Genomic DNA, 26894 nt, shown 5'->3' on the forward strand with positions numbered 1-26894 from the left:
AGCGATAGATACTTGGTAGTTAAAGTAATTATTAAATGAGAAATTTACATCATGAGCATTGTGTTAAACCTCTCAGGCATGAATGCTTTTACACACATGTTCACACATACATTTAAGGCGGGGGGGGGGGGGATGTTTGGCTTTAATTACATTCAGTCACCTGCTGTTTGTACTTCTTAGTGGCTTCTGGGTGGTCTGAAAAAATGCCTAGCTTTATGTTTGGAGGAAACAGGATAGAGAAAAAGGAAAAAGTGATTACTTAAAGCTTTCTCTAGTTTTGACTTTGCTTTTTAAATTAACATGTCTAGGATATTACTTTGAAGATACTAAGGATTGTTTTAGTACGTGACTATTTTCAGTGTCAAATTATTTTGGCTTTTCTCTTTTTCTCCTCTAATTCTAATTTAAAAGTTGTTATAATATAATATTAGCACTAAAGTTAATTATAAGTTCTTACATCTTAACACAACTGATTTTCATCGTTTTATCATCTTAGCATATGTCTAGATATATGTATAATTTTATATGGTATAATTTGTGTATTTCCTCACTAATATATAGTAAACATTTTCCATGTTTCTGATGATGGTCGTGATTATCATTTTAGTAATTGCATAACAGTCTATTTTCTGTTGATATATCTGGTGTGTTTTCTGTTTGTCAAAATGCTGCTTAATTATTTCCTGAATGCCATGTATTGGAAGGAAAATGGATATAATTTTCAAACTGATTGTGGGAGACAGTAACTGTAATTCACTTATTTGCCCAAACCATAGATGATTGTGAAAATCTTCAAAAGGCACGTAAAACGTTTTAAAATGCATGTAATGAATACTCTCTTAAATTACTGTATCTGCGAGGCACCTGGGTGGCTCATTGATTTAGGTGATTTGATTTTAACTCAGGTCTTGATTTCAGGATCTTAGGGTCGAGAGTTCAAGCCCTGTGTCAGACTCCATGCTATGGGGCCTACCTAAAAAATTGCTTTATCTGCCAGTAAACACAGTATGGGGAAGATAAGGAATAGGTAAGTCAGGCAGATGTGGCACCATTTAGGTGCCATCATTTGAGAAAACCATCATGACATGATGAAAGCTTGCTGAGGCTCCAATATTTGTCAAAAGACAAAACTCAGAGAGTGTGGATGATACTCCTTTTATCAGAACAACTCAGAATATGAACCACATTTCTGACATTTTGCTGTGTCCAGTTCTGGTGTCAGTACCCTGAGGATACTGTGTTGCTCTAGCCACTCATGTGAAACTTTTTTTTTTTTTTTTAATGGACTGTATCACCATTATTGAACTGCTGTCTTCCCTTGGTTGAGCACCCTGATAACTACTGGGATTTCCCAGAATTCCTAATCCTACCTTCACTATTTGGAAAATTCACTATAACTACTAGGTTTTTCCTAGAGTTCTTGAGAATGAGATGTTGGTGGCTAGAGTTTTAAAGACTTTCCAAGGCTTTTGGTTGAGGTCTTTAGGCTTTCTTTTTTTCTTTTCTTTTTTTTTTTTTTGAGGTCTTTAGGCTTTTGAATGCCCCCTGTCCTAGGTCAGAATAGGGTGTCCCAATGGGTCGAGATTCTTCTATAGTTCATCCCTCCTATTAAGTGGTTCTTATACTACGAAATTACTTTAAACAAATATAGAAGTTTGCATCTGTCATTTATTTTTGTAGTTAATGTTTTAACAGAATGCTTTCATAGATTACAGATAATTAAGACAGGAGTAGAATTATCTTGCAATATGCTTGAGTTTATATTTATACTTGTTTACTTTTTGAAACTAGTGCCATGTTTAGTATCCTGTTTCAATTTTGAATTTTGTGTTTTGGCTCTGTCTAGTGTTTTCATTGTGACATGAGGTTTTTTTTTTTTTTTTTTTTCGTATTTTGTATTTCTGTAGTTGTAATATTATCAGAACCAGTAAGCAATGCATGCATAGTGAGAGTGTTTATATATCACTGAGAGACTAGTGTATTTTTATTGTTTTTGTAGCTATGATTTTGAATCTGAAAATAATGTTTAGAAAAAATAATTTTTTTTTGTTCATATGCAGAAAAGATGAAAAGGAATATGCATTGAAGCAAATTGAAGGCACGGGAATATCCATGTCAGCTTGTAGAGAGATTGCAGTAAGTGAATATCAATATGTTTTTTATTTTGTTACTGATATTGGATGATGAGTGATATTAATATGAAATAGTTTCAGTGATGTATTCCATGTGTAGTTATTTCAAAGATGTCAATTAGTTTAATGATATTTTATATAAGATGAAAAAGCTGCATAAACTTTAATTACTTGAAAGTCATCTTTAAACAATCTCTTAATGTTATTTAGGATTTATAATCTTAGGACTATTGAATGAGCTACATGATGATTTAATTAAATTATGAATCAATATAATTCATTACTAAATAATTATTAATATCACTAATTAATGTAGTTCATTATTAATACAGTTCATTATTGATAAAGTAACAATTTAATGCCTATTTTTCTTGTAATTTTAGGACTGATATATGTCTACAGAGAAGGGTTTATTATTAGATATTATGCATATTAAATTTTTTTTCTCACATGTTTTAGTACTAGAATTTGCTAGTAGCTAGAAAAATAGGACTATCATAATAATAGGATAATTCCTTAAAGAAAGATAATTTCTTTCTTTTTTTTTTGTCTTTATATGATATATTGTGCACTTAAGAAATGGTTGTCCGTAAGAATACCTAACATTTACTATTTGCTAGGTACCAGGCTTACTAAGTGCTTTCAAGAATTAGTTAATTTACTTTTCACAACAAACAATCCTATGAAATGAGTACTTTTAATATCTCCACTTAACATATCAATAAACAAAGGCAAAGCCATATTTGTGGCTTAGAAGACTTACCATTATTTTATCTTATTTTAGTTCATTTTCTTATTTTAGTTCTTTAGTTTCTTTTTGGGATTTTATCATATCACATCTACTAGGGATTTCTGTCTCAAAATTGTCAAATATTTATATTGTCTGTATCCATTAGGTATTTCTGCTTCTAATTTGGTAACTGTACATATATTGCCCACAGTTCCATGTTTTTGCCTTACCCACATTGGAATACTCCAGCATCACTCAAAGAAAATGTGTTGTACCAAAGAACACACGGGGCAGGCGATCTGTAGAGTTGAGTGTCTGCTGGCCTGAGTGACTATTTAGTCCTGAGTGCCAGTTTCTTTATTTGTGAGATAAGGGAACTATAAGGTCTCTTCTAGTTATAAACTCTCTGCTTTCAGAATGGGAGCCTCTCACTAGACTATGCACACTTTAAGGGGCAGAGACTATCTTTTTATCTCCAGTTCCGAGCATAGTGCCTGCCATATAACAGGTAGTCCATAAATGTGTGTTGAATAAATAAATGAATAAACAGAACAAAAATAATTTTACTGTCAGTCCATGATCCTAAGTTTGCTCTAGAATATAAAATTTATGGTTTAAAAAATTCTAGTTTGGCAGTTTTCTATAAATTATAAGGTGGTGTTTGTAATGCTTTACCTGAATAAGCATTTGGTAAGTGATTTTTTAATTCCCTAAAATTCTTAAACATGTTGTCTCAACCATTGTGAATATGGTGTGCAATTTTGCTATTTTAAAGTACTGTAGTATAGCATTAACTCCCTTTCTGTGAGTTAATTGGGGAAAAAGCTGATATTTAAGGTATTAATTATTAGGAAATGAAAGCCCGGTTGTAGATGTCCGTTTTGAAACAGAGACTTCTCTATGATGATTAATCCATGGGTTCCCATTTCTCTACAACCTCACTAGCATGTTGTCTATTGTCCTTTTGATGATAGTCATTATACAGGTGTGAAGTGATAGCTCTTTGTGGTTTTGATTTGCATTTCCTTGAGGATTAGTAATATTGAGCTCCTTTCATGCATCTGTTGGCCATTTGTTTGTTGTCTTTGGAAAGATGTCTACTCAGCCCTTCTGCCTATTTTTTAATTGGATTTTTAAAAAACTATTGAATTATATGAGTTTCTGATATATTTTGAATGTTAATCTTTTACCAGGTATATGGTTTGTAAATATTTTCTCCTATTCTGTAAGTTGTTTTTTCATTTTGTTTTTTATTTTGCTGTGCAGAAGTTGGAAAAGCATGTCTTCATATTTTTATTGAGAATTTGCTTAATAGACCTTTGAAAGTATGCAGTTTCTAGATTGAATAGTATTTTGTCACTACCTGAATGACCTAGCCCCAATGTGATAGTGATTTTGACACAAGTTGAGCATGAATATTATTATGTAGTGGCTAAGTGCATAAATATTTCTTTGTACATTACAAGCCTGCTAACAGTTTTATAATTATTGCTTTATGTAATTTTTTTGAATCATATAGAAGAAAAAAGTTATAAACAAAAATACATTTATGTTTTTTAACCCATGTTAAAAAACCTTTACCAGTGCCCTTTATTTTTTATGTAGATGAATTATATATATACATATATATACACACACATATATACATATGTATATATTCCTTTCATTTTAACTGAGGGTCTCCCTTTAGCATTTTTTTTAAAGATTTATTTATTTATTTATGATAGACATAGAGAGAAGAGAGAGAGAGAGAGAGGCAGAGACACAGGAGGAGGGAGAAGCAGGCTCCATGCCGAGAGCCCGATGTGGGACTCGATCCCGGGACTCCAGGATCGCGCCCTGGGCCAAAGGCAGGCGCTACACCACTGAGCAACCCAGGGATCCCCCTTTAGCATATTTTTGTAAAATAGATCTGTTAGTGATAAATTCTTTCAGTTTTTGTATTTGGGAATGCCTTACTTCTTTTTTCCTTCCTCATCTGGTTCCCCTTTGATTTTGCAGGATAGTTTTGCTGGTTATAGAATTATTTGACAGTCTTTTTCTTTCATTACTTTGACTATATTAATCCACTGCCTTCTGGCCTCCATGGTTTCTGATGAGAAGTCAGTTGTTAATTTTATGAGAATCTCTTATACACGAAGAATTATTTTTCATGTTACTTGTTACTTTCAAGATTCTCTTTTTGTCTTGCTCTTTTGACTGTTTGACTATATGTGTGTAAGTGTGGATCCTGTTTGGAGTTTGTTGAGTTCTTAGATATGTAGATTAATGTTTTTGATGAAATTTGTAAAGTGTTTAGTTCTCATTTCTTCAGATACTGTTTCTCCCCCTTTCTTTCTCTCTTTTCCTCTTAAGACTCCCATCATGTGTGTTGATAGGCTTGATGGTATCCCATAGTTCTCAAAGGCTCTGCTTATTTTTCCTAATTTTTTTTTTTCTATTTTTGCACAGACAGGATACTTTAAATTGCCTACATTCACATTTACTGATTCCTTGTTCTGCCAACTCAGATACACTGCTGAAATTTTCATTTTATTTGGACTTTTCAACTCCAAAATTGCTATATGTTTCTTTTAATAGACTTTATTTTTTAAAGGGATTTTAAGTTTACAGCAAAATTGAGTTGAAAGTCTAAAGATTTTCCATATATTTCCTACTCCACACATGGATAGCCTACCTTATTATCAACGTCCCCCACCAGAGAGGTACATTTGTTATAATGATGAACTTATGTTGATACCCAGAATCCATAGTTTACATTAAGTTTCACTCCTCGTATATATTCTGTGGATTTGAACAAATGCTTAATGACATGTATCTGCCATTATTGTACCATACAGAATATTTCCATTGCCTTAAAATCCTTTATGCTCTGCCTATTTATCCTATACACCCTCCTACCCTGCCTTGGCCCCTGACTATCATTGATCTTTTTATTGTTTCCATAGTTTTGTCTTTTTCAGAATGTCCTATAGTTGGAATCATAAAGTATGTGGCCTTTTCAGATTGGCTTCTTTCACTTAGCAATGGACATTTCAGGTTCCTTCATGTCTTTCATGGCTTGATAGCTCATTTCTTTTTAGCACTAAGTAATACTCCATTTTCTGGGTGTACTATAGTGTGTTTATCCATTCATCTACTGAAGTACATCTTGGTTGCTTCCAAGGTTTGGCAGTTATGAATGAAGCTGCTATAAATATTGTGTGCAGGCTTTATGTGACGTAACTTTCAACTCTTTTGGGTAAACACCAGGGAGCACAATTGCTGGGTTATATGATAAAAGTATGTGTACTTTGGAAGAAACCACCAAACTGTTTTCCAAAGTGGCTGTACCATTTTGTATTTCCACCAGCAATGAATGAAAGTTCTTGTTGCTCTACATCTTTGCTAGCATTTATTGTTGTCAGTGTTCTGGATATTAGCTGTTCTAGTAGGTATCTTATTGCTATTTAATTTGAGAGTCCGTTTTAGCCTTCATATCCTACTTGTATAGCCTTAATGGATGAGAAATTAGAGCCTTTCCATCTATTTCCTGGACATGCCCACAGTTCTGCTCACGAGCAGTTACAGTCTTTCTTTTTTCCCCCCTAATTACACTCTTTCCTACCTGATTCCATTTATAGAAAATTCTAGAAAATGCAAATAATCTATGGTGATAGATAGTAGACCAGTGATTCCTTGAGGATGGGAATGGAGACAAATATTATAAAGAAGTATGAAGAGTCTTTGGAGACCATGTAAATCTTTATCATATTGGTTGTCATGATGGTTTCTTGAGTGTGTAGCTATATCAAAACTCATAAATGGTATGCTTTAAATTTATGCAGGTTGGGGATCCCTGGGTGGCGCAGCGGTTTGGCGCCTGCCTTTGGCCCGGGGTGCAATCCTGGAGACCCAGGATCGAGTCCCACGTCGGGCTCCCGGTGCATGGAGCCTGCTTCTCCCTCTGCCTATGTCTCTGCTTCTCTCTCTCTCACTGTGTGCCTATCATAAATAAATAAAATTAAAAAAAAAAATTTATGCAGGTTGTTGCACATCAATTATATCTCAGTAAATTTTGGGGAAAAATCAAAGCTGAATGGGTTTATTAGTGGATAAAGGGTCTGTAAATGAGGAATTTGTAAAATCAGTGGCTCATAAGCACAGCTGGAAGGATTCACCTTGAATAGTAAATGGAATAGCTAGTTTATCTGAAACTGCAGTGATAGAAGAGATGATGGTGTCAACATACAACACTTTGCTAGGTTGATGATGAGGTAGTTACATTCTTGTGTGCCTCTTTTTTTGTGAGTGTGGTGTTAAGTAATAAACATTTGAGGTAATTGATGAAGGATATGTGAAAATTTGCTGATCAAAGATAAGATTATAGAAGTATTATAGTCCACCTAAAGTAGGAGATGAGTCATGGAACTCGTCTACATAATTGTACAGTTCTCTTCACTAGCAGCCCAGTATAAGAAGGCAGAATTGGATTTTTCTGTTCGATATGGTGGAAGGACAGAAAGTGTAAGGTGGATGAGAGTCAGAGGGTGAAGAGCGACTGATAGATCCAAGAAAATGTAGTAGACACACCGTAAATTAAAGAGTAGATAGAGCTTGTTCTCTGCCCCTTTACTTCTCTACCCCATGATATATCTAACTCCTAGTGTTTTCTAGTTCAAATAGTCTCATATATGGGTAAGAGGATATGTGGAGATGTGTTTTCCATGTGGAGAGCATTAGGAACATTTCACTCATCACTCCAAAATGGTGGGACTCTTGCCTGTGAAAGAACTTTTGAGAGCAGGGTTGGAGGATGAGGAAAGAAGTCAAAGAACTGTAGCTGTGGAATGAACTTGGAAGAATGTATACAGAATTGGAAGAAGTTTAAAAACTAAAATTTGTAAAAAAAAAAAAAAAAAAAAAAACAAAAAAAACCCTAAAATTTGTTACTATCTCAAGTCTCATTAATAAAGAATATTATATCAAATTTCAATTTTATTTGAACCTTATTTATATCTTTGTTTTATTTATTTATTAAAAAGATTTTTATTTATTTGCTCATGAGAGACAGAGAGAGAGAGAGGCAGAGACAAAGGCAGAGGGAGAAGCAGGCTCCATTCAGGGAGCCCGACATGGGACTTGATCCCAGGACTCCAGGATCATGCCCTGGGCCAAAGGCAGACACTAAGCCGCTGAGCCACCCAGGGATCCCCCTGAACCTTATTTATATATTTGTATGGCACTCTCCAGTTTATGATATGTCACAACAGGGAGTAATTCTAGGTGATGACCATATCAGAAACATGTGAACATTAGCATTTTTAGCCTGAGGTTACGGGGAAGTTCTAATATAAAGTTTATTACCTTTGAGGGCTATGTAATCATAAAGTTGCTGGATTAGAAATGTGGTAAATGGGGGTGCCTGGGTGGCTCAGTCAGTTAAGCATCTGACTTTTGGTTTTGGCTCAGGTCATGATCTCAGGGTCGTGAGATCGAGCCCTAAGGCGGGTTCTGTGTTCAGTGCAGAGTCTGCTGGAGATACCTTCTCCTTCCCTCTCTCTCTATCCCTACCCCCATACCCCCTGCTTAGTGAGTGTGTACTCTATCTCAAATAAGTAAATAAAATCTTAAAAGAAATGTGATAAATATCATTAATTCATCTCATTCATTTCCTTCTTGATTATTAAATTCAAATATGTTCATTACAAAATTCTCAGATGGGGGCACCTGACTGGCTCATTCAAAGGGGCATGTGACGATCTCCAGTCATGAATTTGAACCCTGCATTGAGTGTAGAGATTACAAAAAAAAAGTAAATAAAAAAATAAAAATAAAAATTCTCAGACACTATGGAAAAGGGAGGTTAAAAGCATCTGTTATGCTACTTTAGAAACAATAATTAATATTTTGTGTATAAAAAAATAATATTTTGTGTATAGTCTTTTAGGCTTTTTTCTTTGCAAAAATACAGAAAATTTTTTTCCCATAAGAGTGGAGAGTCCAAAAAAAAAAAAAAAAAGAGTCCATTAATTTTTTAGAAAATGTAATTTTAGCTGGAGTGATAAAAAGGTAAATTTAACTATCAAAATAAGTTGGTGGAACATTTATTAATCATGTTAGGTTCTGTGAGCTGTAAGAAAGATTTGAAAATAGAACTTCTGAGGGGACATCTGGCTGGCTTAGTTGTAGAGCCTGTGGCTCTTGATCTCAGGGTTGTGAGTTTGAGCCCCATATTGGGCGTAGAGATTATTTAAAAATAATATCTTAAAAAAATGTGTGTATATGTGTGTGTGTGTGTGTGTGTGTGTGTACACATACACACTCTTGAATACTCTTTAAAAAGTTGAGATGTTCCCAAAGAAAGTGAAGACAGACTGAAAGAATATTAGGGAAGTAGGGGAGAAGCATAGGCTGAGGAGGGAAGAGAAATAGAGAAAACCCGACTTCTTGTCCTACTATTATCTCCCTGACTGCTGTTGGCTTTCATTTGCCACTTCCTCATTCACCTCTGCACAGTTTTGTCCAGGCCTCATGTAACTGCCAGCACCCCAGCATCGATGCTCCCATGGTGACGGCTGACAGGTGGGATCAGCTGTTTTTCTGCATAGCACAGAAAGGGCAGGATGCAGTGGCAGTTAAGACTTGCCACCATTTCCTTCACCTCTCTTGCCACTATGGTAGTGTAAGGCCACTATGTAAACTTCAGTGGAATGCCTGGAATTTTCCCTGGTCAACAAAAAAGCTTTTGCTTTTTTTAATTTATGAAATTCAATTGATAAAATGTATATTTGCTGTGGATTCCTTGACAAGAACTTTAAAATGTCTATGAGCAAGGCTCTAATTCTTACTAATATATTTATTATCAACCTTAAAACTATTTCATTAAGTTTCATGTATTGAAAATTGAGAAGTATCTGCTTATTCTCATTAAGATTAATTATATCCTCTCAATTGCTTTTATGTTGCACAGAATACAAATTTTTCCTTAAATATATGTCCAATTTTATAGAGGTATAGATTTGTGGAAATACATTTGTAAGGTATTTTACCCTTTCTATGAGGGAGATAAAATTAAGGGATAGTATTAAGTTTTTTTGTGTAAACCACTAGGGTAGAAAAGTTTGTTTTTTTTCAATTGACTTTGAACATGATCTTTTTTGCAATAATGATTTAATAATTATTTTAAAATAATGATAATTATATAAAAAGTTTGGCGTGATTTTAGGAGACTAGAACTAAATAAATTATGTATGAAATTGCCTTTGAGCAAAATCTGTTCTTTGGTGTGGTCCTTTTATTCTCCTTAGAAACAAACAAGTTTACTTGTGGCCTGAAAACTCAGTATAGATTTTTTTTTTTTCCTCTTTAAAATATGGAATGCCTGGGTGGCCTCTAGCTCAGGATGTGATCCCAGGGTCCTGGGCTGGAGCCCTGCATCGGGCTCCCTGTGGGGGCCTGTTTCTACCTCTGCCTGTGTCTCTGCCTCTCTCTCTATGTATTTCATGAATAAATAAATAAAATATTTAAAGAAATAAATAAAATGTGTTTTTCTTGCATTGATTGGATAGTGATAGTTATTACTTTTTTCATATATATAATATATATAACCTTCTTGGCAACTTGGTAACTCTTCTAATGAAAAATAGCATCTTATATGAGTTGGGGATAGGGTTTGGGATTATTTTAGGATAAATCTGGGAAATGGATATACTATCAGTTCATAGGGAGGAACCATGCTATAGCACTTTTCATTTCCTTTCAAAAGCTGAAAAGATATAAGGGGCAGATAAGAGGAGTCACAAGCAGATAGATTCTTCAGTCTTGTGGTGGATCTGTCTGCCTTATTATATATGTTAGGTCATGGGTCTCTTACAAGTTATTATTGTGTTATGTGTCTGTGTGTTTGTGTATGTGTGTGCATGCATGCATCTTTTGGAGTATATTTTGAGGCACTTTATGTTTTCTCTGAGAAGACTAACTAATAAATCTTTGTATCCTCAGAAGCTAATTTAAATACCTATTGTTTCCAGTGGTAGAAAAGAGGTGAGTCATGTAGTTTTCTGATTTGTTTTTTTGTTTTTTGTTTTTTTTAATAAGGGTGTCTAAGGTGAGAATGAACGGTTTTGGAAGAGATAATACTGGTTTTGCTCAGTTTTGTTTTTTTTTTTTTTATGTGTATTTGTTTGTGTGTATGCTATGGCAAGGGAAGATGGATCGGTGTGGTAACATGAATCATATATGTAACTGAAAACTGCCCCACTTTTCTCTCTTTCCCCCCTGTCTGGGGGACAGACTAGTTGGTTGAAAGTAGTGCTTTTAGAGGTCTGTGGCACTATAGCTCCTTTCTCTCCATAAAGAATAGGTGGGTAATTACAGAAGAGTTGGCTTTTTGCTGCGTCAGTATCCTCCCTATTAAATAAATCAGTTATTTCCATTCTAAAAATATAAAAGGATCAATTTCATATTCCTGTCTAATTAGATTTAATTGGCTATTCCCTATTTTTAGTGTTGTTTATTTTTATCTTAAATAATATTGAAGCAAAATTATACTAGTGATACTATGCAAAGGGAAGGACTGAAAATAAATCTGATGGTGGATGCAAAGGGCTTATCTTGGAGCCTGAGAGTAAATGCACAGTAAATGGTTTTTATTGCTATTATTGTTATTATTGATAATGACAACTTTTTCCTATTTAAACTCTAATCAAAGAAAATATATTTTTCTCACTGTGGTCAAAGTAAATTATTTTTAAGAATCTCTACACTTGGGGATCCCTGGGTGGCGCAGCGGTTTGGCGCCTGCCTTTGGCCCAGGGCCCGATCCTGGAGACCCGGGATCAAATCCCACATCGGGCTCCCGGTGCATGGAGCCTGCTTTTCCCTCTGCCTGTGTCTCTGCCTCTCTCTCTCTCTGTGACTATCATAAATAAATTTTATTTAAAAAAAAAATTGGTAATTATAGATTCAGAATAAGAGATTGAAGTGGGAAAACTTCAAAACCTTAAAAAAAAACTTTTTAAAAATATGCCTTTGGTTTTCAGATTGTAAAGTGAGAGAGAATATGGACTTTGGATTCAGATAGACTTGGAATTGTGCCTACACTTCACATTACTCCTGCATGTCTTAGGCAGGTTGCTCTTACTGTAAGGACCCATGTTCTAGGTATAGAAGTGAAGCTATTTTAACAGGGAATCAGGTTATATCTTGATTTGCTTCTGGGGCTGGCATTTACAAGGAAGCCGAGCATGGAGCAATCCACAAGTTGTCCAGATTTCTCAGATTCTCTGAGCCTCTTGCAAATGTTCCAGGTCATTCTCTATTCTATCTTGTAATCAGAATATCAGCTAAATCACACAAAATATTTTGACAAAGTGCTTCTTTCCAAATATGTTCAAGAATCTTAAAAAAGTTCTTAGGAGGGAAGAATTGCCTCTGAGGGCAGAGAGTCTGACCCTTGCATATATTTTAGTGGTGCACACCACTTAAATGTGCATTAAAGCTCTTGGGTTAAAATATGGATAAGTTCTAATTATATTTCTAGTTCTCCTTCAGACTATTTATTCTGACTTATTTGTATTTGGAATTAAACATCTAATCTCTTTTTTTTTGCCTAATAAAAATTATTAATCCTACAAACCAACTATCAAAGTATCTGATTTCTGTGAACCTTAGTTTCTTTATGTGTAAAATGGGATTAATGGTACCTGATATCACAGAATTGTAGTAAGGGTAAGTTAAAGCACATAAACATCTTAGTTCATAATCAGTTCTCGGTGAAGGTTAGGTTTCTTCCTTTCTCTTAAGTTGAATTCGTTAATGTGTTGGAAAGGTAAGTTGTTAGCGGCTTTGGCTTTGATCAGTAATAATAAATGGAGGTGGGCAGTAAATATGTGTTTAAAAATTCATTTATTTCATTGTGGTCTATGAGTGCTGAATTATATTTATTTATTATTGTTTTTAAAGATTTTATTTTATTATTTATTCATGAGAGACACAGAGAGAGAGAGGCAGAGACACAGGCAGAGGGAGAAGCAGGCTCCATGCAGGGAGCCTCGATGTGGGACTCGATCCCGGGTCTCCAGAGTCACGCCATGGGGCGAAGGCAGGCGCTAAACCTCTGAGCCACCCAGGGATCCCCACTGAATTATATTTAAAATATACTTATAGCAGCAGATACAATTTTGCCTCCATGCCCTCATTCCTTCAAATATATCAGTCAATTAACAGAAATTGATCACTACTCTTTGTAATATAGTTTTGTTTGCTGAGAGAATACAGAATAGTACTTTTGGGAAGATGGAAGTTTTTATTTATTTAAAAATATTTATTTACTTAATTGAGAGAGAGCATATGAACGGGGGAGGGGCAGAAGGAGAGAATCTTAAGCAGAGTGAGGAGTTCAACATGGGGTTCAGTCCCATGGCCCCAAGCCCATGACCTGAGCCAAAACCAAGAGTCAAAGGCTCAACCGAGCCACCCAGTTGCCACTGTAAGTCTTTATTTTTAAGCCAGTTGTTTGAAATGCGTTTTGCTTTAGGAGCGCTCATGTAGATCATGCCCAGGTTACCAGTCTATTGCACCAAAACCTGTGTAGCCTCTAGGTAGCTGAGTTATGGTACTCTAGTATTGCAGTACCTGAGAAGTACTTATCACATTGTTTTGATGGAGAAACATGTTTATAATTAAAATCTTACATGTTATATCTTGCCTTGTCATGGTTTTCTAAATGGAAACAGGCTCCTTCACATCCAAGTCACTGGCCACGAGTCTGAGGAATTAGAAACTAATTTTAGAAATTAAAATTAGAAACTAATTTTAACTAGATTGGGGAAGATTAGCCATTGTGTCAGAAGTTAGGGGGCTTGACAGTAACCAGAAGAAGGAATAGAAATTGTATTATCTAAGCAGTAAGGATTGGGAACTAGGATTTTGCCTGGGAGGAAAAGGGGAGGGAGGGGATAATGAGGGAGCTAAGAAGGCTGGGGACCTTGGAGGTAGCTTGTAGGGTTTCAGGTAGTATCCAAGTAAATGAGGAATGGAGGTACTTGGCCAGTCAGTAGCTATCTTGAGTCAGTAGAGAGAGCTAGTGAACAAAGTAATCTAAAGTGATAGGGATCAGAAACTGGGAAAGCCCATAATTACAGTTTTGATACAATAACACATTATAGCAAAGAATTTAGCATAATTATGCAAAGGCGCTTAGGTACCAGCGGATTATAATAACCACATAGTCTCATGTATTATTTATTCTGTTACTTTGGCCTTCTATTTCTTTTCCTGGTGACATAAGCTGTTTGCATTTTTAGTATAGGTCTTTGGCTTAAATAACAAAAAACCCCCAATCAGAATGGTGCAAAGTCAAGATAAAGTAGAACTTTAACAGTTGTAGTTTGTAGATACAAACTGGAGTTAATAGACTGCATTTTGAAAGGATGAAGATTGTTACTCAAAAGCAGATAGTTCTATTTTTTAAGTATTTATTTAATTATTTTAGAGAGTGAAAGAGAGCGCACATGGGTGAGTGTGGGGAAGGAGCCAGAGGGACAAGGAGAGAGAATCTTCAAGCTGACTGCCTGCTGAGTGTGGAGCCTGCCTGGGGCAGAGGTGGGGGAGGTGGGGGGTGGGGAGAGGGAGGGGCTCCATCCCAGGATCCTGAGATCATGACCTGAGCTGAAATCAAGAGTAATGAAATCATTCAACTGATTGAGCCATATTATGTGCCTCCAGATAATTCTATATTATTATCAAAGGCAGTATATAATGGAAATGGGATAAACGGATAAAACATAAATGTTGGTTTATAAGCTTTTGAACGTACTCAGCAGCTCAGTAATTTCAAAGTTTAAATAGGCTACTTAGAAGAAATTCATTCTAATTGACCGGAAATTCTACAGTTTGTAGATTTTACTGATATTATTAGATAACATAGCATTCGGATAGCTGAAAGTAAATTAGCACTTGAAACAAAATAACTGCCAGAGGTTTAAAATTTGCTCAAGATAATGCTAGGTATTCTACATTGTAGAATTATATCAGGAAAAGATATTTGGAAATCTTATTTGCAGAGTAGTAAATAACTGAGGTTTGAGTACAAACTGTTTTGTCACTTTTTTTCTCTATAAGTATGTTCTGATTTAAAAAAGATTTTTTTTTCCTTCTAGATTGTCTGCCTTTCTAATAAGTGTGATGTACCACCTTATATTAAAATAATCTAATTAAGAAGCCCAATTTTATTTGTGGTTTTGGTCTTTGGATGTTGCTGGCATGGTGTATGGTATTCACTTTTATTCCTCCTCAGAAAGAATTCTTAAAGTTAGTTTTTTGTTTGTTTGTTTTTCGTTTTTTTTTTTTTTTTTTTTTTTTTTAAGTAACTCCATACTGGGCGTGAAGCCTAATACAGGGCTTAAACTCACAACCCTGAGATCAAGACCTGAACTGAGATCAAGAGTCAGTCAGACACTCAACCAACTGAGCTACCCAGGTGCCCCTAAAGTTAGGTATCTTTAATCCAATAGAAAAAGTGTCTAAAGAGTTAAATAGGAACTTTAAAAAGAAAGTGAAATATTATTGGCCAATAAATAAAAAAAGATGCTCAATTATATTAATTATCAGAGAAACAGAAACTAAAACCACAATAAGATAGACTTTTTTGCCCACCAGATTGGTAACAGTATCCTGTATCTGCAATGATTGGAATACTGGAACTGTCATATAATGCTAGTAGAATTGTAAATTATTATACTACAACATGGAGGAAAATAATTTGTTTATCTAGTAAAGTTAAGATACACATGCCTGTTACCCAATAACTTCATTCCTGGATGTAGATGCTGTAGCAGTGCTTCTCAACCTCAGTTGACCTAATACTCTCCTTATAAGAATGATTTTTTTTTTCTTTATAAGAATTATAATGTAGTTCTATTTACTACCCTGAACTGAAACTCATAGATGTGATAACCTATTTTCATGCACAATTAAAAAATTATTACAATCCTTTATTATAAAAAAAGTAAAAGAAGTAATTCATAATGAGATAATGTATTTAAATATATAAGAATCAGGCTTTTTTTTAAAGAGAGGGAAGAAAAAAAAATAGAGGGAAGAGGGGGAAGGGCAAAGGAAGAGAAAGAGAGAGAATCTTAAGAAGGCTCTACATCCAGCACAGAGCCTGACACAGGGCTCAATCTCATAACCCTGAGATCATCAGATGAGCTGAAATCAAAAGTCAGATGCTTAACTGACTGAGCCACCCAGGCACCCCAGAATCAGGCATTTTTATTATGATATCCAAATGCTAATCAGATCCTAGATGCATACCTAATTGTGGAACATGTAATTGAGGTGATGCAGTGTATGGTTTCGGGTACCTTTGAATTAGCACTGTTTTTTGTGTTGTGCTAAATGTATACTGTGGTATATGTGAATTAACTTGTGGGCTTCACAATTCCATAAGAGATTCTGAAAAGAAATTCTAATTGTTCCCCAGAGTCTTACCTTGAATCTAGAATGTAAGAGTGAAGCTCATTAGCATGTTAGATAATATTTTTATCTTGTCATTTGATTTTTCATTTCACTTCTTTTTCTCCTATTGCTTATCCTATTTGTTGTTTCTCTTTTTTTATTTCTGGCTTATTTCTTATGTATTTTGGAGATGACTTGGTAAAGAAGGGAAAAAGTGAGGAAGAGCCTTTGGCCTAAGGAAATAACAGGTAGGAAGGCATAGAAGTGAGAAAGAATGAGCCTGGATACTCTTAATTTTATGAACAACTGTAGAGAAGTACACTTTTAATTCTCTTAAGCCTACCAAATTAATCAGTTATTGCAAACAGCATTATATGAATCTCTATTGTGTTAAGTAACTGAAATTACTGGGTTTAATTACTATAGTATCTAGGGTTACCTTCAGTAATGTATGAATAATTAAGTTAGTATTCAAAATTGAAACAAAAAATTAATGTTAAGGATGATTTTTAAAGTAAACAATAGATGAACTAAAAAGGATCACCTGAGTATAAGAAGATGGAAAGGGAACATGGAGATGGAGGGTGGTAACTGAACTATACTTCCATTCTTTTTTTCACTTCCATCTGTATACCAGAAAACCAATTGTGTTTTTAAAGTTGGTAAGTCAAGAATAGTGATATAAACACTTAAAGATAGGAAATAATCAGGAGAACCCAAACCAGAAAAAGTTAATAGTAGTTACTTATAGGGAAGGGAAGGGCTGGATCAGAGGGTTGTTTGGCTATTATATCTGCTATGTTGCTTTGTTTTTGAACAATATGAGTATATTATTTTGATTAAAAATAGATTAAATTACTATACATACACTAGAGTGGCTAAAATTAAGAAGAATAATCATTGTTGATGAGGATATAGAATAACTGGCACTGATGGAAGTGTAAAATGGTATAGCCACTTTGGTAAAAAGCTTGGCAATTTCTGATGAATTTATATATAGATCTATTTATTGTATGGCCCAGCAATTCCATATGGAGGTGTATATATCCAAGAACAATTAATGCATACAAGCACAGAAGACTTGTAGAAGAATGTTCGTAAAAGCTTTATTTATAATAGACCTAAGTAGGAAACAATTCAAATGTCTGTCAGTAGGAGAATGAATAAACAATTTATGGTATATCTGTACAAAAGATTACTACTCAACTCTAAAAAAGAAAACTGATACAGCAACATAGATGAATGTCAGAAATGTTAAGTTGAATAAAAGAAGCCAGATTCAAAAGAATACATATGAGTATGGCCTCATTGATATAAAATTCAAGAATGAGAGAAATATCTATTGTGATAGAAATCAGAATTGGTGGTTATCTGGAATTGGGGCAAAGTTGTGTAGAAGGGGGCACAACGGAACTTTATGGAGTGATAGAAATATTCTCTGTCTTGATCTGGTTGATGTTTAAGTATGCATATATGTATATATTTATCAGAATTCAAGCCAGTCCCTTAAGACTTGTGTATTTTACTATATGTAAATTGTACCTCAATAAAATACTAGTAGTATAAAAAATACAAAATAAAGACTAGAGAGTTTGGTGCATTAAGGGAACAAAAGAAGTCTAATATGGTTGGGTTAAGAGAAAGAGCTGAGGGTAGGAATGTTATATTGGGCTGGGGCTATCTTGAATGACTTTGTAAATTACTAAGGTTTATTCTAAGAACATCAGGAAGCTATTGAAAGTTTTTAAGAGAGATGGTGTTGTTTGATTTTAGAACCATCCTTGCCTTCTCAGTGGTTCGGAAAAGGGTTAAGAATGGAATTAGGAAGACCATTTAAGAAGCTTTTGCTGAAGCCAAAATGAAAGATGTTAGTGGTTTGTATTGGAAGGTAATAAAGGGGTTGGAGGAAGCAGACATTTAATGATGGGGAATGCGAGAGAAGACAAGGCTGATCACAGCGTTTCTCTCTGATCAGCTAGGTGGACAATGGCATGATAAACTGAGCAAAAGAACAGAGGTATGCAAGAGGTGAGGAAGTTAGGGGAAGATGGTGACCTGAATTTCAGATTTGATTGCTTAGTTTTGGGAAAGATACAGAAAATGATATAATAATAATATAATTAGAAATATAATAAGACTAAAATTTTAAGGAATTGTAGGTCCAAATTATTATATATTTATTTCTGCTCAAGCTGTTCATTATCCCTTCTTCTCTTTGAACTATGAACAGCATAGTCCATATAAAATACAACTACTGAACAAAGAATAGTTTATACAAATAGAAAGTTGGGAGAGTTTTATTCAAGAGAATAGTTTACCATGTAACTCTCCATATTAATTTTAATAGTCAACCATATAGTATTGAAGCAATCAGACTCTTTCAGGGGAGGGACTGCAGAGGGCCCAGTGCTATTGTATTCTTTTCTAAAATTGAGATATAATTCGCATACCATAAAACTCATCCCTTTAAAGTGTACAATTCATTTATTTTTAGTATATTCACACAGTTGTGCAACCGTCACTACTCTCTAATTCCAGAACATTTCCATTACTCCATAAAGAAACCCTGTATCCCCCAGTGGTAGGCATTTCCCTGCCCCCTGTTACCCTCAGCGCCTGGCAACCACTAATCTATTTTCTGTCTTTAATGGATTTGCTTGTATTCTTTCTAGATTGGTCTATCTCCATTATTATCATAGCTAGTCATTCTATAGTCCAGAAATTCTCAAACTTTATGAACCTACATATCACCTGGGGATCCTGTTCAAAGAGAACATGGTTCTCTCCCATATGGAGTTTATATGCTGATCATATGCTGGTTGGGGAGACAGGATACATTTTTTAGTATAAATTAGATTAATATTAATCACAACTTAACCAAGAATCTTTAATTTCTAAGTTGACTTATATAATGTGTTTTGATATCCCTCATGAGAAATTGTCTTATATAACATAATTCTATCAAATATGGTTCCACCTTTCCTACTTTTTGAAAAGCTCCTTTTAAACTCAGTATTATATTTTGTTGACCTGTTCAAATGTGCCATGTAATAATGGCTATCCTTTCTAGCTTGATATTTTAGGGAAAACATGGCATCCAGTTTGGTTTATATGAGAGTACCTAGTAGACTTTATGGTTTTATGCTAATGCAAAGTATTATTATTAATACTTCCATATGTTCCATGTTACTATTTAGAATCTAGGAGTAAATAATTCTTTGTTCTAAAGCAAAAGAATTGCCGTCAGTGGATTTTTTTTTTTTCCTAAGTCTTTATCTTAGGGGTCTGAAGAGCCTCATCTTTCTTGGCAAGGTATATTTTGGAAGTATATAGTGCTTTTTCCTTCCTACTTAATTATGGTGTATTTACTATACTATAAAGTGTGTTGGTGTGTTTACTATAAAGAAAAATGTAGTTCTTGGGGTGCCTGGGTGGCTCAGTCAGTTAAGTGTCTGCCTTTGGCTCAGGTCATGATCCTGGGGTTCTGGGATCCAGCCCCAAGTCCAGCTCCCTACTCAGCTGGGAGTATCCATCTCCCTTTCCCTCTGCCTGCTTCTCCCTCTGCTTGTGCTTGTGCTCTGTCAAATAAATGAATAAAATCTTTTAAAAATATCTATTAACAAAGATTAAATAAACTTAATCCACTAGTTTTAAAACATTTTTCTCAATTACCCAATAAAGATGAGATTTAAGGAAGAATCCCACTTAAGTACGTATGATTAGGTAGGGAATATTTCTGGCCATACCTGTTAACCAGTCATTACTTAATCGATTCCCCCTGCCCCATTTTCTCCAGGCTTGAGTTGTGAGAGCACTTTGATTCTGAGGGCTTTCCAGAATTATGAATGAGGGGTGGCTCTTTAATAGTTTTGCTCACATCTGAGTTCTTTCCTTCTTTAACTCTTGGAAGAGGACCTGATTATAGTTGTTTGCTCAAAACTGCTGATATTAATTGGCTTTCTCTAATTGTCTCCTCTTATCTCCTGAAGTACTTCCTGATACTTTCCCAACAAGTGCAGAAATAAAAAGGCACGTGAAGCTCTGTTGCAGCATGATTATAATGGTTGTATCGTAAAATATTAGGGTGCTCTTTTCCACCCTCTTTTTTCCTTAGTTTTTCTTTACTTCATTGTTCTTTGAAGCTACTGGTGTTTTAAAATGATATTAAAATGTTGTTCCCATAGCAACACCTTACCAATTTCTTATGGCAAACACTGCATCTTTCACAAGTTGGGTTGAAAAAGAGAAATGCTTTCAGGAAGAGTTTATTTATAAAATCGAGCCAACAGAACATAACTGTTTATTTTTAAGAAAGCATTTTTAAGCAGACTGTAACAGAGGATTTTACACATCAATGTAACGTGAGCTTCCCAGTCAGTTTCTTGCTTGTGGAAAAGTTCATTTTTTGAATTTGTATTAAATGGACATTTTTCCTTTATAATAAGAATTGAACAGCTTAAATAAAAAATAGAAATCCTGCCAAATTTCAGTTAAATAGTCTGTAAGTTCTGCTTAAGTGCAATACCTGTACCCAGAAGTTTATAGGCTGCTTATAAGACTGTTAGAGCAGGGCACCTGGGTGGCTCAGTCAGTTAAGATCGTCTGCCTTCGGCTCAGGTCATGATCCCCAGGGTCCTGGGATGGAGCCCTTAGCAGGGAGCCTGCTTCTCCTTCTCCTACTTCCCCAGCTTGTGCTCTCCCTCCCTCTCTCTCTCTGTTTCTCAGTCTGTCAAATAAATAAATAAAATCTTAAAAAAAAAAAAAAAGACTGTTAGAGCGATGTTCCTAATACTCTTGTAATGATTTTTCCAACCTCTTAGGCTGTATGGTGGATTTTATTCAGAATCTGTTCCTCCGAGTTCTTTTCTTTTTTGTTTTTGTGGGTTGTTGTTGTTTTCTTCTTCTTCTTCTTTCTTTTTTTTTGTCATTTGTAAAATCAGTGTCAAGCATTTTAAATCTTTTTACATTTAAATTTTATAAGTTATCCATTTTAAGCTGTCACTATCTGTTGGCTTTTAGTAATACTCAGTTTCATCTCAGCATTTAATTCATTATTTTTCTCAAGAAGGTTTAGGGAAGACTTAATAAACTGTTAAACCCGTGTTTTCCTCTTCTATTTAGTTTTCTTCTTCTTCTTCTTCTTCTTCTTCTTCTTCTTCTTCTTCTTCTTCTTCTTTTAAAAAATATTTATTTATTTATTCACAATAGACACAGAGAAAGAGAGAGGTAGAGACACAGGCAGAGAGAGAAGCAGGCTCCATGCAGGGAGCTCGACGTAGGACTCGGCCCCGGGTCTCCAGGATCATGCCCTGGGCTGAAGGCAGCACTAAACCACTGAACCACCCGGGCTGCACAGTTTTCTTCTTTTTTAAAGTTTTTATTTAAATTATAGCGTGCAGTGTCATATTAGTTTCAGGTGTACAATATAGGGATTCCACACTTGTGTACATCACCCGGTAAGTTCATCAAGGCAAGTGCACTCCTTAATCCCCATCACTGATTTAACCCATCCTTTCCCCCCCCCACCCCCTACCCCTGCCCCTCTAGTAAGCATCAGTTTGTTCTCTACAGTGAACAGTCTCTACTGTTTCTTGGTTTGTATTCCTCTCTCTTTTTTCCCTTTGTTCATTTGTTTTGTTTGTTAAATTCAACATATGAGTGAAATCATATGGTATTTGTCTTTCTCTGACTACTTCACTTAGCATAATAATCTCTAGTTTTCTTGCTCTAAATTTGATTTAATTCCTATTAACTCAGACTTTTTGGCTTTTTCACAATTCTGAAAGCATATGTTCTAGTTTGGCTACCATGCTCTTTCCTTTTCATTCTCTTGTTGGAATTTTTGAAAGCTATGGATCCATAAGAAATCCTTTGAAGCTACCATGGGTTATATTTTTGGAGGTATAGGTATATTTATGGAGGTTATATTTAATGTATGTTAATTACTGGTTCATTCAATAAATTCCAGATGTGGAGATATAATAGTGAAAAAAATACTGACGTTAATAATTCTGTCCTGATGGAGCTTACAGAGTGGATATCAGCTGAAGACTTACATGCTTTTGTGAGCACCCTTTGCATTTGCTCTCTATATTCACAGTGCCAATTTGAAAGACCCCCCTGACTGATAGCTTCTTCATTGCTGTATAATTCAGAATTCCGGGTGACTTTGTATATTTAATTTTCCAGCTAGATATCTATATATTAATACTTTCTGATGTTGCACTGTAGTTTCAGTTATATTTAACTCAGGCACAGAAACCAAAAGTTAATCTTACTTAGGTATATATCTTCTAATGTTTTGGTTTTTTTTTTTTTTTGGCAATAGCTCGAGATTTACCCAACTAGGTTACCAAATCTTGTTAATTTTTCTTTTTAAACGTTTTTCATCTTTAGCTTTTCTGATTTTATTTTTACTGCCTTTGTCTAAGCCTTCTTTGTGCCTAAACTTTAGCAGTAGTATTCTTTCTCTCTTTGCCTCTCCTGTCCTGGCCTAAACATAGCCATTGGGTTGGTCTTCTTAAACAATAGATGTGCTCATATCAGTTGCCTGCTCCTCAGTGTTTCTAGCTAGAACAAGAACCATATACTAAGATTTGGGGAGGGTAGGGGCGGTGGGCACCCCAACCTTAGTGTCCCTGAGGATGAGCAGGGCAGTGGTTAGTCGTGTTTTTTCACCTCTCAGCAGGTTAGCTACTTTTGTTGATATGTGTTTTTTTCTTTCTCTCTTTTTATTTCCAGACAATAGAAGTGATAAAAGGAATCTTCTGAATAATTGTGCTAGACAGGTTATTTCAGAACTGCCTTTTTTAAAAAATTTTTTTATGACAGTCACACAGAGAGAGAGAGAGAGAGAGAGAGAGAGAGAGAGAGGCAGAGACACAGGCAGAGGGAGAAGCAAGCTCCATGCACCAGGAGCCCAACGTGGGACTCGATCCTGGGTCTCCAGGATCGCGCCTTGGGACAAAGGCAGGCGCTAAACCGCTGCCCCACCCAGGGATCCCCAGAACTGCCTTGAATCAGTGATTGCATTTTAGTAAGACTTCGTTTACTTTGTTGCATTTGTAATGGCCGGTTTGGATTATTCTCTTTTGAAACTAGTTTGATTCGAATGTTTATGTTTCCCAGGCTCTTAGCTTGTGCAATAAATGATTACCATCAACTGTAGACTACATGTAGAAGGCATATTATGTGTTGTTGGACTGTGTTAATCATTCTTTCAGAATAGTGGGGAGAGAATATTTTTGTAATTCTCACAAAGGAAAATAAATCATAGTTTAGATAAGCAATTTATCTTGCATATGAGCCTGTTCATAAAATTTCTGTGGGACTTGATTAAGAGCTGAAGTATAAAATACCTTTAATGTCATTTGTGGAAATCAGGAGTGGTTAGGATGCATTTTTATTTATTTATTTAAAAATTTTGGTGGTAGACACAAGAGAAAGAAAGATGTATAATTTTATCACATTTCCTCAATCTTTTGTAGATAAGAAGACTGACTTTGTTTAGGTTAAAAAATATGCAAGTTTAGAAATGAGATTAACTTTTTCCCCTTGAGATAGTTATTCCAGTAGGTTTGTTGCCTAACACTTATTACAAAACTTTAGTGGTGTAAAACATGCCTTTTTTAATTTTTTTTATTTTTTATGAACATAGATACTGTGATTGGGAATCCCAAAGGGCACACTGGGGATAGTTTTCTCAGCACTTAGAATAATGGATGTTGCAGTTGGGAAAACCCAAAGGTTGGGATCAACTGTTAGGGGCTGGAATAATTTGGATGATTATTTCATAATTTGAAGGTTTGTCACCACCGTGTCTGGAATCAGAGTTGGGAAGACTCAAAGAGTCCCATTGACCAGAGTACCTATACATGTGGCCTTGCTCCTGTGGAACATGGTGGCCTCAGCATAGTCAGGTGAAACCTAAATGTTAATGTGAATAAGGAGAAAGTTGCATTGTTTTATTTTTTGATAAAGCCTCACAAACGTCTCACATCACATCTGTTGTTGGTTTTCAGTGAGGCATATGCACACCCAGATAGATTTCACCTCTTGCTGGGAGAGTGACTAGTTCTAAAAAAAAGCATTTGGTACCAGAGGTACTGTTATTGACCATCTTTGGAAAATACATTCTGCCACAATAGTCAAGTCCAATATTTATTAATATTTTTCATTTGAAATGCATACTTAGAATGACTTTAGACATAAAAGACCAAGAATTCTTTACCTGTTTACATGAATGGAGTTTAGGACTTTAGGAGTCTGTGAACTGAAGATTGAAAACGTTAGAAAAAAAAAAAAAAGGTTTTAAACAGTATATTTTTCTAGTACTTTGACAATTGGCTTTTTGAAAACATTTTCCCCCCTTAAAGTCAAAATTGCTTAGGTATTTTTTTTCCTTCTCTTAACTTTAAACAAGTATAGTGTCGTGGATCATTAGCGTATCCAGTTAGATTACGTTCAGTTTTCGATGTTGCTGCCTGTGGAGACAATGTCAAACAGTTTCCCACTGATAAGAATCAATGAAAATTCACCATGTTATCTGTATTGATGCAGAGCCTACATAAAAATTAAAAACTAAAAAGACAAGGAAAGAAAAAAAAAAAGAAAAGAAAGAGAATGTAGGACAACACTTGTGTGTCCTTTGATCTTACTCTAAAGATTGAATGTGCAGAGATACAAAGTCTTGCTTTTTCTCTGGCAAGGTTTTTGCTAATGGAAGCCTGAGGCCAACATAGCTGAAGAAGCCTCTGTGTCTGCCCAGCCAGAAAACACACTGGTGAATTCTTCTGACAAGAAGGTGGCTTTTTTTGAAAAGGCTTGAACCTTACCTAAATTTGGATTTGCCCCAACACCAAAAAAGCCTTATCTTACAAAATTTTGGAAGCGAGAACGTACTGCTATGATTGGAGAAGCCTTAGTGAAGCTCTCTGAACTCCTGATGGTTTGTGACCAGGAGCCAGACAATGAAGGCCTCTTCCCAATGACATTATCCTTCTAGAACGGTTGACATTTTCCCCTTGTTTTCTCTCAAACCATGGTTTTAAAGGAATTGGCAGTTAGCCATTTTCTTTCAGCATGTAACCAAATGAAATTCTGATGACTCTTAGTAAAGCTAGTTTCTCTTTTCTGTCCTGTAAGAGCATGCTGAGGCCATCCAGATTCTTGTTTTGTGAACCCATTTTGGACACTGGAAAGATCATTGAGAGATAAAACAGTGAAAAGTGGCTTGCCATCAAAACTGATGGAATACCTGGTAACACATCTGGTTTTGCTGTTTTGATGAAGAAAGAAGCTCCATAGGTCTCTATGAATCATTGCTTTTACATTGGCATCAAAGACTCTGCCAACGATCATGAAAGAAGTCTTGTCTGATGTCTTGAAAGTCACACTTTATCCCAGTCAGGGTCTTGAATCACTGCCTTGTCTGGAGCTTCTCTTGAGAGATAGGAGTGGAATATAAGGTTGTTTTCTGTTGCAGAGAAGTTCATTGATTCTCCAAAGAATAAGTCTCAAACCACTGGGGAATTCGGATTCCATTTGTTGTTACATAACTTTGTGAATCAGAGTTGTCAGAACACTGGTAGCAATCTATTGGATTGTTAAGACCAATGGCATGTTGGATTTCACTCTGCTTATTCTTTTAGCTCTTTATTCAAGAGAAAAACATTCTTCTCATTGAAATTTATTTTTGTGGAATTAATTTTAATTTTCTTTTAAATTTAATATCCTTTCTAATCTTAGCATCCATTTTAAGTTGGGAGAGTGTACTCTGTTTACATTATGTGTTTATTCATATATTTTGGTTTATTTCTAATTTTCATGTTTTCTATGTCTCATGCTTTGATTTTTTTCCTCCCTTCTTCTCTGGCTTCTAAAGTATTGGTTGAGTTGCCTTTATTTCCCTTTTTCCTAAATTTCTGGTTTGAAAATCACATATTTTTTCTAATTTAGTGATTATTCTTATATTTTTTTGTGCATATTTGACTTAAAATCTCAAATTTACCAAGTTTTCTCTAAGTAGTAGGACTTCAAACCTCTTTAACTCAGCTCTCTCCCTCCTGTTATTTCTTTTTTTTTTTTCCTCCTGTTATTTCTATTATTTTAGTTCTACCTTGTTTTTCTTAACCTCCCCTCTCCCTACCCCCAACTTTATATATTTTAGGTTTCCTTACAGTCAGGGCTTACTTAGATTTACTTACAGATTTTTTTATTTTTATGATTCTTCTTTTTTGCATACATTCCTTCTTGGGTATATTTTTAGTGGTTCTTTCAGCAAGGGCTTGTTTAACTAGTTTTTTTAGTCTTTGGCTGAAAATTTCTATCTTGCCCTCATTTTTGAAATATCATTTAGGTAGATACAGAATTAGAATTCGTTTTTTTCAGGACTTTGAAGATTTCTCTATGTTCCTCTGGCCTTGATTCATGCTGATGTCATGTCTGCTGTCAGTGTAGTGGTCTCGTCTTTCTGGGTAATCCATTTTTTTCTCTGATTTTAAGGTTTTCCCTTTGCCTTTGACGTGTTTTGCATACTGCCCAACATGAGGCTCAGGATACACAGCAGACTTCTTTACTGCTTCCCCAGT

At 35.1% G+C, this 26894-nt stretch overlaps 1 protein-coding gene across 2 annotated transcripts in view; it reads left to right on the top strand.

The window, feature by feature from the left end:
- Nucleotides 1–26894, top strand: part of CDK19 (cyclin dependent kinase 19) — a 162484-nt gene that overhangs the window by 60715 nt on the left and 74875 nt on the right. For both annotated transcript variants that reach the window (XM_041753324.1, XM_041753333.1), the window contains exon 2: nucleotides 2061–2136. In XM_041753324.1, the coding sequence (XP_041609258.1) occupies nucleotides 2061–2136 (76 nt within the window). The remainder of the gene's footprint in view (nucleotides 1–2060; nucleotides 2137–26894) is intronic.

Source organism: Vulpes lagopus, chromosome 1, assembly GCF_018345385.1.
Source record: "Vulpes lagopus strain Blue_001 chromosome 1, ASM1834538v1, whole genome shotgun sequence".
In the NCBI taxonomy this organism is placed as follows: Eukaryota; Metazoa; Chordata; class Mammalia; order Carnivora; family Canidae; genus Vulpes; species Vulpes lagopus.